Source organism: Falco peregrinus, chromosome 4 (assembly GCF_023634155.1).
Source record: "Falco peregrinus isolate bFalPer1 chromosome 4, bFalPer1.pri, whole genome shotgun sequence".
Classification (NCBI taxonomy): Eukaryota; Metazoa; Chordata; class Aves; order Falconiformes; family Falconidae; genus Falco; species Falco peregrinus.
This window is the reverse complement of record NC_073724.1, coordinates 91,944,771-91,960,833: the sequence shown is the minus strand read 5'-3', so window position 1 is coordinate 91,960,833 and position 16,063 is coordinate 91,944,771. Positions and strand designations below refer to the sequence as shown.

General features: G+C 42.9%; 1 protein-coding gene across 1 annotated transcript; it reads left to right on the top strand.

Moving 5' to 3' along the window:
• The first annotated feature begins 6,241 nt into the window (after positions 1–6,241).
• Positions 6,242–15,289, top strand: SPRYD7 (SPRY domain containing 7). Its single transcript, XM_055802545.1, has 5 exons — positions 6,242–6,407; positions 7,745–7,861; positions 9,393–9,559; positions 11,201–11,303; positions 14,068–15,289. The coding sequence occupies exons 1-5, from the start codon at positions 6,302–6,304 to the stop codon at positions 14,163–14,165; spliced, it is 591 nt and encodes a 196-aa protein (XP_055658520.1). The 5' UTR covers positions 6,242–6,301; the 3' UTR covers positions 14,166–15,289.
• The last annotated feature ends 774 nt before the right edge of the window (positions 15,290–16,063 follow it).

The following is a 16,063-nucleotide window of genomic DNA, read 5'->3' as shown; positions in this document are numbered from 1 at the left end:
TCAGAGGCCATTTGTTGAAGCTTCAGAGAAACATTCTGGCTGATGGAAAAGAGCATTAGTAATTCTGTGGCAATATTTCCCTATTTAATAAGGGAACAAACCCAGGGGAAATCAAGGCTCAAAGGAGAGGCGGCCCAGCTTGAAGGGAAGTATTAGGATAAATGTCATTTACCCATGGGAGGGTTGAAAATACAAGGTAGGAGTTTGAAAGCAATTACAAAATAGTGGCAAATTCCAGCTTTCTGAGACAAACACCACGTTTGTTGTAAGACAAAGAAATAGCACCTGTTGTCATCTTTAAACTACAGAGAGAACTCAGATCATGGTTCTTCTACTAATGTTATGACAGAAGATTTCTGAGACTGCAACTGTATGCTGTGGTTCAGTCAGTGACCTCAGAGCTGACTGCTGCTGCCCTCCTATCCTGTACCAGCTCCACCAGCCTTGGCAGATGCTCTACCGAGCTGATTCAACCCTCTAAGCCAGCAGAACTGCTATTCCCTTTTCTTTGCCAGGATGCTGATTCAACAAGTTAAACCAGTTTGTTCAGTGCAAGATTAGACAATCACCAGGTCTAACATCAAAGGAGTGAGGAAAAGAGGAACAAGATTTTTTCCTTTCTGTGGAAACAAGCCATTAATGTGATTCAAGCTGTAACAGGTAATTTTACCCTGAGAGGTAGATTCATGGGGGATGCTAAGCCAAGCCGAGACTGTGCTACTGGCAAAAGAGATAATTCCTCCCTTTTCCCTTCCCTTAGTCATGCTTTCCTGATGCCTCCGCTGGCTCTGACATTCATGTGGCCACATGTTAGGCTAGATCTGCTTGCCAACAGAGCTGAAAGCTAATCCATCTGAAAAAAAAAAAAAAGTTTTCAGCAGGATCAATTTTGGCAGCCAGCTGATCCCACAGCTGAATGAACACCAGTGCCAGGATGAGCCAGCGAGAGGGCCTGTTTCGGTGGCAGCCTGCACACATGTCAGCATAAACCAGAAGTACTCTCACAGGCTGTAATTTCACAAATGCTTCCAGCCAGCTATTGCCGGCACTGCTGCCAAAAGTAACACAGCATTGCCCTTCGGCCACACCAGCTGCTCATTCTGAGCCTCAGGCACCTCCTGCACTGTGCCGGAGAAGTTGTCTAACACAAAACTGATCGATAAATGTAGCTGGAGTTAAAAGCAGCTTCTTTCCCGCACCCCGCACACCCCCCCCCCCCCCCCCCCCCCCCCGGTTTGTATTCCCCATCAGTAAGGCTTCTCTGAAGCCATGCTGCCAAAGACCTGTCAGACTGTAATTGTCTCCTAGGGTGAAACACCAAGGAAAAGAGGTGAGTTGAGGGCATCTTCCAGTTTAATCCTCGGCTGCAAGTCTGCCTTTTACTTCCCGCTGAAGGAGGTTAAGACTTCACATCCCATTGCTGAGGTGTCAGAGCACACACAGAGTACACTCTGGTGCTGGGACAGTGACTTCTTCAAGCACACTGCTTTATTCAGCTGGTGTAAGCATACCCTCAAATGGAGAGGGACAATCTATGATGTAGTCAGTGTGGGGACCTAAATATGGAAATAAATCTGCAAGAGCTTTGATGCCAATAGAAGCTTGGTAAGAAGATGCTGTAAGGTAACACAAATAAGAAACTATTCAAAACATGTATCAAACACCTTAGTCATGTATAAATGTTTCACAATTTACCGTATCTGACCACATTTATTCTCAACAGATGCATCTGGACTATATTAAAAACTCTAAACAAGGGATCAAAGAAAGCCATTTCTTGTTATTGTTCCATAAAAGCTACTTTTAATATGCATTGTAGAAATACCAGGCATGAAAAATCCATGAAGGATCATCAGCGACTGAAATGATCAACTGCTGCTTTGAGGTCTGAATATCAGAGATTGCCTCGATAACTACAGGATCTTCAATGACTATTTTAGCAGTACTAAAAAGCTCTATAGGTTTACATTCAGAACTTTGACCCAGACAGTTAACTAATATTCAGCACTCTGCCACATTCTCCTGCAAGGAGGGGTGGAAGGGTGGAAATCGATGAATTCAGTTAGCTCCTTAGCATAATCCTATTTATTTACAAAGAATGTACAGCCACGTCCCATTTCCTTGCACACAGAGGAAGCCAATGGGAGGGAGTACTGTGCGGCAGTCCAAGTTTGCTGCTCTAGCCAGGATGCTTGCCCAGAAGAAGCTGTCCCTTGGCTTTTTCTCAGGGCCATACACCACTGCTTCTCCCACTGTCTGCTGGCTCTCGCGTGGTGTTTCCGGTCCTGGACATGCACACAGGCAAACACAGCTGCAACCAATCTATGCTCTTGCTGCCGCGTTTGCAAGCAGTCCCTAGAGAAATCTCTCTGACTTTCCCCAAATTAGTGCTTGCTCATACAAGTCACCTCATCTCAGCACTTGGCCACGCAACCCTGTGCCGTGGGCAGCAGTTCCGAGTTTTCAGCTGTCTTACGCCATAAAAGAACTTAATTGCTCTTTCCTGAACAAAGCATGGACAGCATGCCTGTCAGTTTTAATGAGGTTTGTGATTGCCCATAGATCAAATCTCTGCTCTACTAGGTTTTGCTTATATTGCATAAAAAGGAAAGGAGAAGTGACCTCAAAAGTAAATAGAATGAGAAACAAAATTAATTTTCTTATACAATTTCTTCTATGATTTGGCAAGTGTGAGACAAACTGTATAAAACAGAATACATCCTACAGAACATTAATCCTCACAAGAACACATTATAATGAATATTTCAAAAGTACAAGCACAACCTGTTTTTCATCTGAGACCTTGTCTGTATCATCTTCCAAACCACAGGCCTGACCCTGGGAGTGGAAGGACTGCTTTCAATAAACAAACCTTGATTTTCCAGTCCTGCACCATCATTTACTTCTGTGCAAGTTGCATGGAGATGTTACTAAATCCATTCCAGCATATTTAATAACTACTTTTTAAATTGGCTTTCACAGGTGTAAATGCCTCCACAAAGCTTGTGGCAGCAGAGAAGCAAGTTCCAGCAGTTTTTACTAGCCAGGCAAACAGGAATTGTATTTCTGAGAACTGATTAGCTGTGTTGTGTTACATGCTGTAACAACGGGAGAGAGTTCCCCTCCCTCCCATGGATTTGGCGGTATCAGGGAATCTTTCTGAAACATACTTGTCTGCAGCCAGTATATCTACTTTGCAGGGCTAATGAGAGATAGTGGTATTTTGTGAAGGAAACCCTGAGCTAGAGAAGAAAACAAGTCAACGACCATCATTTTCTTTCAGCAGGACCTCCAAATACGCCTGCATTTGTGAAATGGATGGGACTGGTCATTTTCCTGTTCTAACATGGTTCCCAGACAAAATGTCTCTGCTGCTACTGTTCAAGGAAACAAAGTTAAAACCCCAGAGCAACAAACATGTTTAGGCATGCTGAGCATTAATTTTCCTTCCACTGTGGGAGGGTCCTAAATACTTGGCCTCCCCAGTGAAAGAAATGCACTTTCAAGAAAGGCAAAAGCTGAATTAACCCTTCATTACCAAGCACGATTCTAGTTCTAAATATTGGAGCCCAATCTTCATTTTCTTGGGGCAGTTCTTTGTGCACTGTAAAAACATTAGTGTTCGAATATCTCTGAACAGGCTGACAAGCACATTTACAAATACAGCACTATCCTGCTGCAATCACTCACCTCACTCTCTAAGAAAAGCATACGAATAAGCCATGTTTCTTACCAGCTGACCAGATGACTTTTGCCTTACTTCCACCAGACCAGCATTATCTGCTTGATTTTGTCTGGTGCCAAAGCCTTCGCTCAGGGCACGAGTACATCTTTGCCGCTGTTCCTGCACAACCCATTGTGACACCGAGCTGTCACCAGCTGTTTGTCAGGTGCTCAGCAGGCACTTTCTGCACCTGGAGGGAGGCAAGATGGGCGCAGGGAGGAGAGCTGCACTGACCTTGGTCCCCTGAGGCTTCCTGCCTGCCAAGCACATAGCCACTGGAGTCAACGTGCTCCAAAGCAGCACCAGGAACTTTCCCAAGCTGTGGCGTGCACTTCACCCAACACGTGGTGCAGTCTGTTGGCCTGTAAAGCCAGCCTCTCAAGTAAAGAAATTAGCGGAGCAGGAAACTGGCAGGAAGCTCCCAGCTCCAACCACTGCTCCCCAAAGCCCCATCCCCTCGAGTTCAACTGATCTGGCAAAGCTGACTTCATGTGGCGAGATGTGTTTGTATTCCCAGTGCTCATTTTGGGGAAGAAGGGACTCACTGGGGCTCAGAGAAAAAAAATGAGATGGGGAATCATTTGGAGGTTGAATCTTTTTCTGAGTTGCTTTCTTTTATTTTTTTTTAACTATATTAACATTTGTCTTTTAGCATTTACTGTAATAAACCCACAGCGTGTGACAGACAATAAAAATCCCGCAGTGACTTAAATGGGACTAATTATGTGAACAACAAGCTACCAAGGAGAATCACGATGCCCTCTGTACAAAATAAACAAACATCAGTTTCCATCTAATATTTACTTCTTAGAAGTTCAAGACTAATCCCATTTGGCATATTTTAAGGAAGTGAGCTCTTGACCCCAAATGTTTATGGGCTGTAACAGTAAGTCCAATAAAAGAAAGGAAGCATACTTTAAAGCTGCTCTTAAAATCAGATTGGGTTTAGGTACAATTTTGAGAAAGACAGCATTCCACCTCATGTTTCAAGTAAAGGATGTGACTGATGCAGCCCATCCAGACCAATAAAGTATTTCTGGCTATGAAGATTTCTTCTAACGTGGGATTTTTAATATCTGTTTAACCCCTTAAACACCCCACCCCAACAAATAACTTTGTACTGCATGGGTTATATTAGTTGCATCATATTATATACTGTAATAAAATGCTAAGAGGGCTTTCTAGGTGAAATACCACAAAATAAGACACCAGCTGAAAATCATGAGAAACCATTTAATCTCAAATTGGTGGGCAGATAAATAAGCCTTTAAATACAAGTATTGAAATTATCTGCTGTCTGCAAAATATTTTAGAGCAGCAGTTCATGGCACAGCATTTATTGGATATTTTTCTGTAGATAAATAAAAATGTGAAGTAGGTACAGGTGGGCTTCTATAGCCATGTTATTACTATTTACTACTATATTTGTTGGAGCCCGGTTTGTGGCCCCTGTTCTGGATGCTGTGTGCTGCAGGGACAGCTCTAAGGTTTTTGCCAAAGAAACACTTGCGTAACCCAAAGGCCACGAGTCAAGCCACAGCTTTTTAAATTATGTGGCATTCTGCCTCTATGAAAGGGACACAGAGCTGGTCTTGAAGTGTGCTTTGCAAAAAAATGGTAATAATAGGATGCTGGATTTTCACTGTAGCATTCTTTACAGCAGGATTCGCCTGGTCCTGAGTAAATCAGGAAAACACTCTACCAAAGCTTTTGAACAGATTAGAAAATACTCTGTAAGCAAACAGGATCCAAAAACTTCAGTTAAGACTCAGTAGCCGGACAGCTCTGGAATACGAGGAGAAAGGGCAACCCACAAGGAGCAGGCGCCGCGCGGGCAGGCGGAGAGACCCTGGCTGGGCCCGGCTGCGTGAACCTTTTGCTTCAAGGAGCCCTGTCTCTCCTGCCTTTTCCAAGAAAGAATTAAAAAAAAACAAGGGGGAAGGGAAAAAAAAAAAAAAGGCAGAAGATAAATAGGTTCCTTGTTACTTGGAGCCAGGAATAACTGACCAGTAAATTTCCACAAAGGAGTCTCTTCCCACATGGCCCAGCACTGTGGAGTTTGTTGGTGTGATACCTACCACCTGCCCACCGTGATCCCTTTCGCCTTTTTTTAAAATATGTATGTACATAAATTTTCCCTTTTATATAAAAATATATACACGTGTATTGTCCTTTCTGTGGCTGCGCGCTGCCGGCCGAGCACGCTGCCGCCTCAGGCCACCGCCACGTTCAGACCCAGCTCCTCAGCTCCGGAGAAGGCGCAGGTTTCCGGCTGCTCTCGTTTTAATTTAAATTTTCACTTCCTGAGGGAAGATGGGGTTTTAATGTGATTTTCTTTTGAGACTACTCGGTTTCACGACACGCCCGGGGCCGAGCGGCGCGCCACAGGGCGCTGCCCGCCATGTCCCACCGCCCCCCGCCACGTCGCGCCGGGGCGGGCAGCGGGGCCGGGGCGCCCCCCGCTCCGCCGCGCGGCTCCACCTCCCGCCCGCCAGGGGGCGCTGTGCCCGCCCGCGCCCCCCGCCTGCCCCGCCGCCCGCCGTTGCGTCTGCGCGGCGCGGCGGGCTCCGGCCAGTCATGGCCGCCTCCGTGTTCTGCTGCTTCTCGTGGTGCAGGGATGGAGGCGCCGGCCACATCCCGCTGAAGGAGATGCCGGCGGTGCATCTCGACACGCAGCGCATGGGTAAGCGGGGCGGCCCGGCTGCCCTCCCCCCGCCGCCAGCCCACCCGTGCCAGGCCGGGGCCGGGGGGCGGGCGGAGGCTGAGGGGCGGTGGCGGCGCGGGCGCCTCCCCGCGGGGAGGCCGCAGCCCCGGGGCGCGGCAGGGGGTCGCCCGTGAGGGGCGGGCGGGGGTGCGCGTCCCCGGGCGCTGTGGGAGGGAGGCTTGAAGGCGGAGCTGACGGGTTTCATACGGTGTAGCCCTGCCTGCCCGGGGGGAATGTGCGCCTGCCCCTGGAGTTTATCCTCTCCTCGGTGAAACGCGCTGGCAAAGTCGCTTTTTGACTGCTTCTTTAGAAGGATTTGGCAGTTTTCAGGAAAAGAAATGTCCCTTTGGTTTAAATTCTGTTGACGCTCATCGGCAGAATGAGCGTGGGGAGGTGTGGCTCAGTGTCGGGGGGTGTCTGAGGGACGCCGCGGGTGTCGGTCAGCTGAGGCGAGGGATGGTGGCTCCGAGCAGGGGAGGTGAGTTCTGGCGGTGAAGGCTCAGAGGGAGCCGAGCCATACAGAGCCTTGTCCATACCGCTCTTCGAGTGTCATCCTCAGGACGAGCTATCCACAAAACCGTGCCTGGGCTTTGTGGAGCAGAGAAGTGGTCTGGGCCAGCTGCAGCAGAGCCAGGGAAAGAGCTAGGAGGAAAGCAGTGTGGTTGAACCAGAATCTAGTGCTCAAGCACAATTGCTAGTCTGTTTTTATTCGATTTTATCAGTGGGTTTTGACTGTGTCTCATGATCTTGACCATGACAACAGGGCCTAAAGATGAAGTCTTCCACTGGAGGAGGAAAACTTAGCAAAGGATTTTTTTCTCCCTGTATTGGTAGGCATGTTTCTAATAAAAGGATTTTTTCAGGGAATAATTAAACACCTTTCAATTCCATCAAAAGTTTCTACCCAATGTGTCTTTCCTTCCCTTTGCCGAACATTTTTTCTCCAGTGTGTAGAGACAGGGTACAGGGCTGTGGTCTCGCAGTGAACCCTTTCTGACTGAATTGTAAGTTATGCTTCTGATGTGGTTGAGCAAAGGTTGTAATTGACATGGAGCCATAAAATGCAAGAGACTAAATTAGAGCAGCGTATAGATTTAAAATTAATAAACCCTATCTGAAAGATGAACTGGCCTGTAAACAGCTTTGCTTTTCTTACTTCAAAGTGTCACCTGTCATCATCATTCTCAACAGACTAATGAAGCTCTTACTTGGGGCAGAAAGAACAAAAACTGTTCTCAATGTTTAGGACTGTTAAAGTCTGCTTCTGGACTTCTAAAAATGTTTTGATATTTTGCGGGGTTTTTTTCTTCTTGCAGGGACAGATGTTGTCATTGTTAAAAATGGCAGAAGAATATGTGGCACAGGAGGCTGCTTGGCCAATGCACCTTTGCATCAGAACAAGAGCTATTTTGAGTTTAAAATCCAGTCCACAGGTTAGTCAGCAAAAATGTACAACTTTAAACTTGGAAGGTATGTCAGATTGTCTGCTGGTGGTCATATCTCAAATACCGAGCACATGCATCTTTCTAATTTCATCCTTGAACTTGTGAACATCGGAGAGTTTTATAGGTGTCGTTGTGTAGAAGGAAATTAATATATTTTTTTAATTGTGGCTCTTAAATATTTGAGAGTGGTAAGTATATTACTAAAGGAGTGGAAATACTAAACCACTGTATTATTTTGTATGCTGTTATGTGCATGTTTTTCAGTTAGCATACTGTAGGAAAGTTTTTTGGTAAATAAATGCTTATGACCACATAAAACACTGTAGGTATGAAGTTGGGTTTTTTTTAAGCAATGCAGTTTATCCAGCAATATTTGTAGCTATTTGTCTACCTTCATTTGCTTTTAATATGCACTGTGTTTGCCCAAGCAAGGGTAACACTCCTTGTGTTAAACTTTGCTGTTCAAATCAAGTAAGTGTGGCACTTACTCTGACACTGCCTTACCAGGAGGAGTCTTTCAACACCCTGTTTTATTTGTTTTGCACAAATATAATGCAAAGCAGCTGAAAGTGAATGAAATTTGGAAGCATTATACTTTTACTAATAGTCAGCTTCAGTAGTAGAGTGCACTCCAGTTTTGCCTGTATTCTAACATGAAAAATCAGACATGCATTTTTAAAAACAACATACACTGTGAAAATGAAGCTCTTCTTCCCTCCACCTATATCCCTACACACTTACACACTTAGGGAAAGAAGTGTTAGTCCAGAGACAGGCCATATGATACCAGCTGGAGCGTGAAGCTGGTGCTTTTTGGGTAAGGGTTGTTTGCGTTCAGTTGAATTGGAATACAGGCAGCATGAACACAAATCTGTCCAAAACACTTTGCAGTCAAACTGGTTGTTTAGTTTTGAACTATATGTAAACCCCAGATCAGTCTTAACTTGACCATTTCGGTATCCTTTATGTTGGGGGAAGAATCCCCCACAGCTGTTGTTCATACATGGTCATTATTCACACAGATACAGTATCCATGTTCTTATACTTGAGAAACACAGGAAATTAATACTCCTGGTCCCTATGAGCCGTGTCTTTATTCCTGTGCCCCAAGGCAGGAGAACTGTAGATCACTTAAGTTAAAACTTCAATTCCCAGAAGTGTCCCTGCACAGTCTATTAGGGATCATCTGTGGGGTCACCCTGACTATTGGAAAGTTTTCTGAAGTTTTCTCCTTTGCTAATTAAGCACTTTCTGTCTTTACCCACAGGTTTTCTTGGGTTTACTTTTCCTTTCCTCTTCCTCTGTCCCACTGGGCCTGTGGGGGAAGCGAGTGAATGGCTGGGTGGTGCTTAGCTTCCTAGCAGGGATAACCCACAATAGTCTTGGTATTTCCAAGAGATACTTACTACTAGTACTGCTATGGCACTAGCTAAAAACACATTCTTTATGCTATTCTGCTTCAGTAAAATAGTCTTCAAACTAATGTTTTTTTTCTTGCCCTGTTAATGGCACGTTTTAGGGATTTGGGGTATTGGAGTTGCAACCCAGAAAGCAAACTTGAATCAAATTCCGCTTGGTCGAGATGTCCATAGCCTGGTGATGAGAAATGATGGAGCTCTCTACTATAATAATGAGGAGAAAAATAGACTACCAGCAAACAACCTTCCTCAGGAGGGTGATGTGGTGGTGAGTTTCTTAAGCCTTCTTTACTCCCCTGGATTCCTCTTATTTACAACTCTGTGGTCAGGCTGACTGTTTCAGTCAAATTGTTCAGTTTGCATCTCCCAGTTTGGAAAGTGCTGATACCAACTCCTGTTGTGTTTGAATGGATCAGCAGCCTGCATATCTGTGGACTTCATTCTCAGCATTGATACGTTTCTGAATGAGGAAGAGACTTCACCAATGTTTGAAAAGTAGCCTCTCATGCTTGGTTGCAGTATCTGCCTGACGGATAACTCCCACAACAAGGATCCTACACTGTTTGAGATAGGACCTCCCTGAACAAATAATGTCTTGGAATGCATTACATAGCTATGCACCATACCCAGCGGAGCTCAAGATCCTGTAGCTAACTGGTTAATGATTAGAAGGACAGAGCTGAGCAAAGACAGGTCCTGGATGATAAATGAATTGTATTTTTAGTCAAACTTTTGTAGGGAAGGAGAGTTAGTAAGTGGGGAAGGGGAGTAATGCTCACTGGGAAAATTATTTAAGAATTGAGAACAAATGGAGAATCTTAAGATTTTTTGGTATCTTACTATTCCAGGTTTCTCAAAACATCTTTAAGTGACTTTGAACAAAGGGTTGTGTTTTATTCCTGTAATTTTCTTAATGTCCTGTTAGAGATGTATTTTCAAAAATACATGGGAGCAATGCAACAAAATTGAGACCATTTATCATCACTACTTTTTCTTGCTGGGTAACCTTGCCTCTATGTAACAGCGGTTAGAAATTTCATCTTTAGAAGCCCCAAAGAGCTAAGGTTGACTACTCCATCCTTTGCCCTCAGGTACTATTATTATTTTTCTAATCCCCTTCTGAAATTGTTTTTTTGGACAGTTGCAGACTGTTTCAGGGTTTGGTCAACCTGTGTCATCTGAACAGCTTCAACTACTCACAAAAAAGTAGCTGATGTGTTACTTCTAACTCCCCAGTTTTCAAAAGTTTCAATTTATTTTGTTCTGCCATTAGGTTGCTGAAGTACTGAATGACAGCACAAATTGTCACACTCAGCCATACCAAAACAGTGAGAAAAATGATTTAGCTAACAAATAAGTAACTTATTACCTTGTTAGCATTTGCTTTCTGCTCTGCAGTCAGCATATTTATGGCATTCTGTATGAAACCATGGTCTGTTGCTGCTGGCAGAGTGAATGACCTGAGAGAGGTTTCCATATGGAAGTATGGACATATAACTTTAATAAATAGTGACGCTCTGAATTAAGTTTATTTCCATGAGGAGGTATAAACAAGAAGACTGCAAACTGCTTAATATTTAAAATCATGATAAACTTTGTGTTTCTTTAACATGGTGAAGAGTAGTTTGGAAATTTGTTTTCTAAACTTGGTAGGATGCAGTGTGCAGTACTGTGATGCATCCAAATTGTATGAGCGTTAAGGAATCCTGACTATTTGAAAATACAAATGTTACCGGTCATTTATTAACTTCTAGTCCTTTGCAGGAATATTTCAAGTGAGGTTTTCTAGGATGCTGTGGTTTGCATAATGGTGTTAAAATTTGCCTGTGGCTAAGAAAGCTAAATTAAGTAGCAATCTTACATGTATAAACTTGTTGATGCTTTTTTGTTAATTTTCTGTACTTTGTAGGGTATTACATATGACCATGTAGAATTAAATGTATATTTAAATGGGAAGAACATGCATTGTCCAGCTTCAGGAATCCGAGGGACTGTCTATCCAGTGGTCTATGGTAAGTCAGAGATTTTCACTGTTTCACAGTATGGACAGTATTTTTGTACCAAGTCTGTCTTGTGAGCTATGTATTCTTGCTTAAATGGAAGACGCATCAATCATTTATTTTTGGCAACTACATTTTGCCAAATGTACAAATTGCATGAAAATACAAAAGTATATTTTCACCTAATTTTTAATGCTTAATGGTGAAAAGAAGTGCTGTTTACTGACAGCTTACAGTGTCTGCATCCAACCAGCTGGGCAGTTACTGCACTTGGTCTAAAAATTGCAAGGTGAAAAACCTGTGAAACAGATGAGAAAAAGAAAAACAACAAATTCAAACTTATGTAGACTTGTGGGCTAATCTGATTTATCTCTGAAGCTTGGTATTTATGCCTGTTAATTTCACATACTTTATAAATGCATTCAGTGTTAAATACAAGTAGATACTGAATTGCTGTTTATATTCTATTATGGAAGTCATAACTTTAATGTATTCCTGCTTTTGCTATATAGTGGTACAGCTCTTTGCTGCCGTATGAAATTGGTGCCCAATTCTGAAACTCAGCAGTTGTGGTAGCTGTTGTGCCAGCAACCATCAATACAACACAGCAGTTTTGAACAAGAAACAAATACCATATCCAATTAATCCCTGCATAGGCAGTTTAAGGAACAATTGATGAATTATGGAAGGTGGAATTTGGCCAAGACATGTGTTAATGATTTACTCTTCCAGAACTTGGTGATCGTTTTGGAGTTCCCAAGTAGTTAGAATTCTGTTTAACGTCTCATCTGAAAGGCAGCATTGCCCTTGGCTCAGTGCATAATCAACACTACACCCTGGGCTGGCCTGTAATTTCCAGCAAATGATAACTGCTCATTGGATTCCCAGTATTATACCTAACCCATGTCCAGTTTATTCCTGTGTGAGCTTCATCTAAGCAGTAGCCTCTTGCAAAATCGTTTTGCTCTTGAGATACCATTAGCTATATGATGTGGATAATTGTTTCATTTCGTGGTTGGTTCCTAATGAACTGTTGGCATGTTTCCGTTTATATCTTGATAAATTTGTAATACTGAGTTTTATGAACGGGAAGAAAATATTATAGATGTGTTGTAGAGCCTCTGAAGCCTATAAATGTAGCTGACAAATTACAGCTTTCTAAGCTACTAGAGTGGCAATTGTTTTACATAGTCATACTGTGATGTGTTCTTAGGCCACGTGATGGCGCTGGTAAAATGTTGTGGCAGACAGTGCTGCCCTGTAGCACTGCAGGATCTCCTGGTGCCAAAAGCTTCCTGAGCAGCGGGAGGAGAGCTGCTGTGTGATAGTTGATTGTTGCATCTTCCCTATATTTTGGAAATAGTGTTACATAACATGAAGAATACACGTTGCTTTCAGAAAACATTTGGTGGCATGTTAGCCTACTGTAAATCATCTTTTTCTCTGACTAAAGAAGTTCTGTGCCTGAGGAATGCAGTGACTTTTTTATTGCCAGGCTCTTATTGTCATCTTCCACAAGCAGGCATAATTTCGTCATAATTATCATGTCTCCTACATGTAGCTATAACAATCGAAGCCTGCAAATTGCTTTCGTGTGGTACTTACTTGGTATAAACTATAAATGTCCTTAATTTAATGTGAACTTCTAGCCATGAGAAGGGATTTTACCATAGAGAAAAGAGTTTCTTAAGCATTTACCCTGTCCATAATTCAAACTGCAACTGTAGGTATCTTTTTAAAAGAATCATGATAGAGCAGGCAAACACGGTGTCAAGCTTGAGAACGTAAAACAGAAAAACGGACTTAAAGGTTGTTCCCTACAGCAGCTATACCTTGGGCGCTCTTGCGGAACTGAGATACAAACACTGCGTAAGTACTACAGAACTGTACAGATACACTGATAGGAGTTTTATCTGAGCCTAGGAGGGAAAAATTCCTACCTTGGCTCTCAGATATCTAAATTCCAAACCAAAATATGGAGATGAAGCTTTTCTGTTTTCACCTGATGTTGCTAGAGTACCAGGTTTGCCTTGGAAGTTGTCTTTGAAAGATACCTGGCTTTTCTGACTGGTTGGGTATTTCAGTTTGCTAATGCAGTACATGAAAGCTTTGCTCTGAAAATGCTCAGCAGTTTGTATTCTACATTGAAGGTAGTAACACTTGTGTCTCAGATTATGCAAGGGCTCTAAAACTGGGAGAAGTATTGTAAAAAATCATTAACTTCCAACTTAGAGGCAGTCAAAGAAGCTCTTTTTGGAGCATACGCTAAAACAGATGGTCTGACACCAACCACTGCAGACATCTGAAACCTTGTAAACCTCCAGAGAAGTCATTGCAGATAGCTGACACTCCAGCAGAATGAGGAAGTGGACAGAAAGGTACGCAGCTGAGGAGGTGACAGCCCTTCAGCATGTATCTGGTAGTGTCCTTAATCTGTAGATTTCCAGAGAAATGGAGGAGAAGATTTGGAGGGAATTACCTGAAGCCCTGCTAACACTCCCAGTGAAGTCAGAGGTAGTGTTCTCATTGACTTCACCAAGGACAATTACCAACTAAAGTAAACAACAGAAGAGAGAGATGATTTGCCGTCATGTGTAGGGCTTTAGCAAATTTGTTGAAGAGATTTCTTTTAATTGTATTGTATGTATGTAGTGGATGTGTTTGAGAATATTCTTCATGGTTTGAGCATAGTATATAATCTAGTAAGATGGTGTAATAGAGGATCAAACTGTAAGTATTCCTTATCTAATTCCCTCTGTTTGGTTCTTTTCTGCAGTTGATGACAGTGCCATTCTGGATTGTCAGTTCAGTGAATTTTATCACACACCTCCACCAGGGTTTGAAAAGATCCTCTTTGAGCAGCAAATCTTCTGAATGTCTTCATACTGAAAATTTGCACCGTGCACTATTATAAAAGCTTTGTCATCTAAATAAAGCTTCACTTTACTTTTAGGAAACATATCTGTATTTTTAGTAAGTACTTGTGACTGTTGTCTGCAGATTAATATGTTAACTGCAACACCAGGTAACTGTGTTGCAAATACGAGATTTCTGACAATGTTTTGTGATTGAAATTGAGTGTTTTGGGACAGGGTTTTTCTCTGATTTGTACTTGATCCCTAAGGAGACTAAGGGATGTTATTGTCATCAGTATTACGTTCAGTGTTTTGAATAAACTGGAGCTCTCTAAAGCAAATAGTTCTTATGCATATGATAGCTATGGAGATGGATACTTCTCATGGTTTTTTCCCCAACTTTTTTCATACAGAAGTTACGTACTTTGTTTAAAGGAAGCACTGTGTTTCTGGTCTGTGATTTGGAGTTGTGGTGTCCCAGTTGTGCACAATGACTAATAATACGATGGCATAACTAGTAGCTAGATACTTTTTTTTCACAAGGTGTAATTTATTCCATTCCCTGAATCCTAGGACTAGCAAATATAACTTAATCTATTTCTCCTAGCTTTTCATTTGCTTTTATTGTGAAGCTTACTAGTAATACTTTTTTTCTTTAACCTTCCAAAGTAAACCTGAACACTACCTGTGTTTTTGAGGACCACCGTGCTGTGTTGCTCCGGCAGGAGAGTAAGTACAGATCACTCAACTTGGGTATGCAAAGAGCCAGGTGAAGGGTATGAGATGTTATGGTGAAGCCTTACATCTAAACTGTAAATTACATTATTCTCTTATGGAATAGCATATTTAATTTCTTTGTGAATCGTTTGTAAATGATTAATGGCTAAGACATTGTTCTAAAATGTGATGCCCTTGAATATAAATTGTGAGATGCTTTTTTTCCCCTCTTGTCATATTTAATATACTTCCTAGAAGAATTTTTATTGTAAAGAAAGTCTTCATACTGGATGTTTGTTTTTAGTTTTTGGCTCTTCCTGGGTTAATGCATTTGCATAAATGAATAATTTTACTTAAATATTTTTAGAAATTATCTGATTCTGAAATTTTCAAATACAAACAGCTTTCTCAAAGCCTTTCACCTTATGATTTTCTGCATCTGTCTTTCATTCTGAGTGGCTTGTGTTTTCTTTCCTTTTAACCTTGCTTCCCACGACAGTGTTGGGTAGAACTTTCCACTTCCAGCACCTGCATGTAAGCAAGGAAGTGCCTACAAGGCACCATTATGGAGAAATCCCCAATGGCTGAGTGGCTGGGCCCAGAGGGAGGTGATCAGTGGCACGAAATTTAGTTGGAGGCCAGTAGCTAGCAGTGTATTCCAGGGGTCAATGCTGGGTCCAGCCCTCTCTAATATCTTCACTAGCGATCTGGATGATGGGGCAGAGTGCACCCTTAGCAAGTTTGTGGGTGACACACAACTGGGAAGAGTGGCTCACATGCCAAACGGTTATGCTGCCATCCAGAGGGACCAAAACAGGCTGGAGAAATGGGCTGACAAGAACCCTGTGAAGTTCAGCAGGAAATGCGAGGTCCTGCAGCTGGGGAGAAACAACCCCAGGCAGCAGTATGTGCCGGGGGCTGTCCGGCTGGAAAGCAGCTTGCCAGAAAAGGACCTGAGCGTCCTGGTGGAATGAGTTGAACATGAGCCAGCAAAGTGCCCTTGCAGCAAAGAAGGGAACTGGTATCCTGGGCCACATTAGACAAAGTATTGCCAGCAGGTCAAGAGAGGCGATCTTTCGCCTGTACTCAGCCCTGGTGAGGCCACACCTGGAGTGCTGTGTCCAGTCCTGGGCTCCTCAGCACAAGAGAGACGTGGACATACTGGAGAGTCTGAGGAAGGGCCACAAAGATGATTAAGGG